Source organism: Alligator sinensis, unplaced genomic scaffold (assembly GCF_000455745.1).
Source record: "Alligator sinensis unplaced genomic scaffold, ASM45574v1 scaffold1178_1, whole genome shotgun sequence".
NCBI lineage: Eukaryota > Metazoa > Chordata > Crocodylia > Alligatoridae > Alligator > Alligator sinensis.
In genome coordinates, this window is record NW_005842596.1 from 534,025 (window position 1) to 537,621 (window position 3,597).

General features: G+C 37.8%; 1 protein-coding gene across 1 annotated transcript in view; it reads left to right on the forward strand.

Annotated features, from left to right (window-relative positions):
• The window catches only part of LOC102371682 (carboxypeptidase B), a 28,254-nt gene that overhangs the window by 6,393 nt on the left and 18,264 nt on the right, over positions 1-3,597 (forward strand). Inside the window, exons 4-5 of the mRNA XM_014524336.2 lie at positions 1,502-1,601; positions 2,839-2,940. Of these exons, the coding sequence (XP_014379822.1) occupies positions 1,502-1,601; positions 2,839-2,940 (202 nt within the window). The remainder of the gene's footprint in view (positions 1-1,501; positions 1,602-2,838; positions 2,941-3,597) is intronic.

Here is a 3,597-nt window from a genome sequence, read left to right on the forward strand (position 1 = left end):
GCAGCCCACGCAGGGCTGTCCTAAGCAAAGGTGAGATAGAGTTAGGGTTTTGCTCCCAACCCCTTGTCCAAGCCTCAATTTCCAATTCCTCCCTACTAGATAGTGCAGTTCTCATTACATTAGTTCCTAAAATTTGCAAACTACATGTTTTCAATCTGTGAAGAATCCATTCATAGAGATATTTATTAGAAGCCCAAGCACCATGTGAAACAAATGTATGGCCCACATTATATCATGAAAATAAAATTATAATTACCACTATCATTTTCCGTGCTATCAGATCTCTCTTTAGCATAATGAAGTTATGTAGGATTTCCTAGGCAAGGGAGGAGTTACTCTGACACGTGCTGGAACTTCCTTTAATATACATGATTTTTTACAAGTTCACGCACCTATCTTCTGATTGCAACAAGGGTGAGAAGGCTTACAGGGTGTCCCTGACAAACTTCAACAGTGTCCTTGTGACAGCTAGAGTAGATACAATTCTTTTGAAGTACAGCTGCAGTGCCATGACATCATGTCAGTGTATCCATCTCAAGTATTTGATATAAAGGCTAGAGGTGCATAGCAAACTGACCTTTCATTCTTCTATCTAGGCTGCTATGATCAAGGACAGAATGTTCTTATAAATCTGTCCTCTCTACCCAACCAGGATAAGACAAGCACTGGGAAAACAAAGGAGACTTCATTTTCTTGTAGCCAGAGTAAAAGTAGCTGAACAAAAAGTAAACCGCCCCAAGGTAGTCCTTGATGTTAAACTATCTTTATTAATCTCAGGCAATAAGAAAGGTAAACAGCAGAGATTCAGCTAGCAACAGGAACTACTCTAGTGCCATGCTCTTTGTCACCTTGTTGTGGCATTTTAAGGTTATATAAAATACCATGAAGGAGCCAGGGCATGTTTCATTCCATCTGCATAATGTCTCTGCCAAAATGAGTCTGAACACTGGGAATCTGGTTTGATAGAGGGAAGTTTGCCACGTTATTGCTGTTTGCACAGCATGTCATTGCATTGGGATGCGACATCACCATGCTATGGCATGACAGGTCAAATGTCTTTCTGTGCCATCAGCTCAACTGCGACATACGGGAGAGGGCTGCCCCAAAGGAAAAGCCTTTGTTCCTTAAGTTTAGTCTGAGAGTGTTGCTACGTTCTTTGCAGTGACCAACTGGCACTCTAAAGGCATGCTGACAAAGGGAGGGTGGGAGCTGAGGATAGGCTCAGTGGACAAAGACTGGCCAGGAAGAGTTTATTGCTTCCTGATTACATTCCAGGAGCAAAGCATAAATTTAATCTAGGTTTGAGCTCACCATATGTTGTGGTCAAAGATGTAAATCAAATCTCACATTTCATTTCACTATCAGTGTGGCCTGAGTTCCATTAGTCAGATCAATGTGCACGATGCTTTCTCAAAAAGAAGTGCCTAATTTGCTGAAGATTTTCATGCTGTTGATAAGTTGCATGCATCTCTTTATACTTATCACTATCGTCTTATTGCAGAGTTATGATTGACAACGTGCAGGCTTTATGGGATACTCAGTTTGACAGCAACATTCGTTCTACTGGGCACAGCTATAAGAAATACAACAACTGGGAAATGGTAAAGTCTATAAATATGTTACCTTCTTGAATCATTATATAAATTCCCAGCATGATGCTATGGCAAAGGAGACCTTCTTCCACTGATAAGGTTGTCCATATTCTCCATACTTCACTCTCCTACCCTAACCTATCCCCACATTATCTGTCATTTCTTATTCAGTATCATGCGGTTAAATCCTGCCTCTAATTGATCAGCCAAAAATGGTAGTCTCTGTGACCAACTTTTTACATTTTCAAACAAACACATTCATTCTTTCTTCCATGCTGCCACTCCTGCTTTGGTCTGTTCCCCTTTAATGTATGCAAAACTAAAACCTAATCCATCTCCAAACCCTGCCCAATCCCTTTGTTCTGATGTCTACAAAACCCTTGAAAAAGTTTTGGCTGCTGGTGTCCTTAAAGCACAGCCTATCATGTTAACAAGTAACATCTCACAATGTCCTTGAACTCCCCCCTGTTGATTTCTATAGCCATTAGCTGTTTTTCATCTTATACATAGATTATAAATTCTTTGGAGCATCTTTATTCTGTTTATCCAAAGCTTGGCACCATGAGGACCTGCTCCATTACTATAGCTCCTCAACATATGGTAATATAAATAATAAATAAGAATAAAAGTACTCATGTGGCTGATGAGATTCTTGGATGTATGTATAACCAGAGGGATGTTTAGTGTAAGTAAGGTGGTTTATTTCCTCTGTATTTATTACTGATATGACTGCTATTGGAATACTCTGTCCAAGAAGGATGACAATAAAATGGCAACAGATGCAGAGGAAGATCAACAGAATGGATTAAGAAATTATACTAATGCGGGAAAATTAAAAGAGCTTTTTCTAAGTTTAACAAAGAAAAGTTTAAGGACTTGATTGCAGTCTATAAATCCCTACATATGGAACGGGAATTTGATCATAGCAGAACATGGTACAACAAGACAAAGTGTCCAGAAGTTGAAGCTAGGAATAAGAGATGTACATTTTTTTCACAATTAAGGTAAAAAACCAAAGCAATAACTTAGCAAGGGTTAAGATGGATTCTCTCTCACTGGAGACTTTCAAGTCAAGACCAAATGTTTTACAAAGATACAGTCTAGTAGAAATAGAGATTGCTTAAAGGAAGTCATATGGACTACATTGTATGGGAAGTCAGACAAATAAGTCACAATTCCTTCTTGGCTTAATATCTATTAATGTATTGTTTTGGGGTTAGTTATACTTCATAACTTTCTTAAATAGATAGCTGCTTGGACTGCAGACATGGCTGCTCAGAGCCCAGACCTTGTCTCTCGCAGTGTGATTGGGAGTACTTTTGAAGGGCGGCCCATGTATCTCCTCAAGGTAACTGTTTTTAATTCTTGTTACTAGTGTTCTGTCCTATTAACATGCATAAAATTATAACATTTATTAAGCCATCACTTAATTCTGGTATCTTATCATAAAGCTTTTCAGAAATCAAAGAGTTTATAGACTACTTTTATTGTGATTTCTTTCTTCCTTTTGATTTAAGGCAAAGGGTTTATTAAAAGAAACCTGTAATAAATTTTTGAAAGTTCAGATCTATAAATTTAACCATATTCCTCTGGGCAATGTAAATGATTTACCTTTATGTTCACTCCATCTGTTGTTTGTAAACCCACTTACGATAAAGTATCTATAAATGTCGCTATCTGGCAATAGGAAACAAACCCAATTTGTCTGTATTTTCTTCAGATATGATATTCTGTCCTGTAGCTCTTGCTACATGATATAAGATACTAAAATTAAATATGAGTGGGGGGATCCCAAGATTACTGACCCTAAATAGTACCAGAATTTCCAAGAATTAATCATCTTACTTCATCTTGTCAACTAGTAATACAAGTAGGAAATATATCATCACTGTGCAGCAAACAATCTGTGAAAACATGAGCTTAATGGAATTAATAAAAATAAAGCAAATGCAACTTCATGACTTCAGCTTGCACATCATGATTATCTAGAGGCAGGGGAGCACTC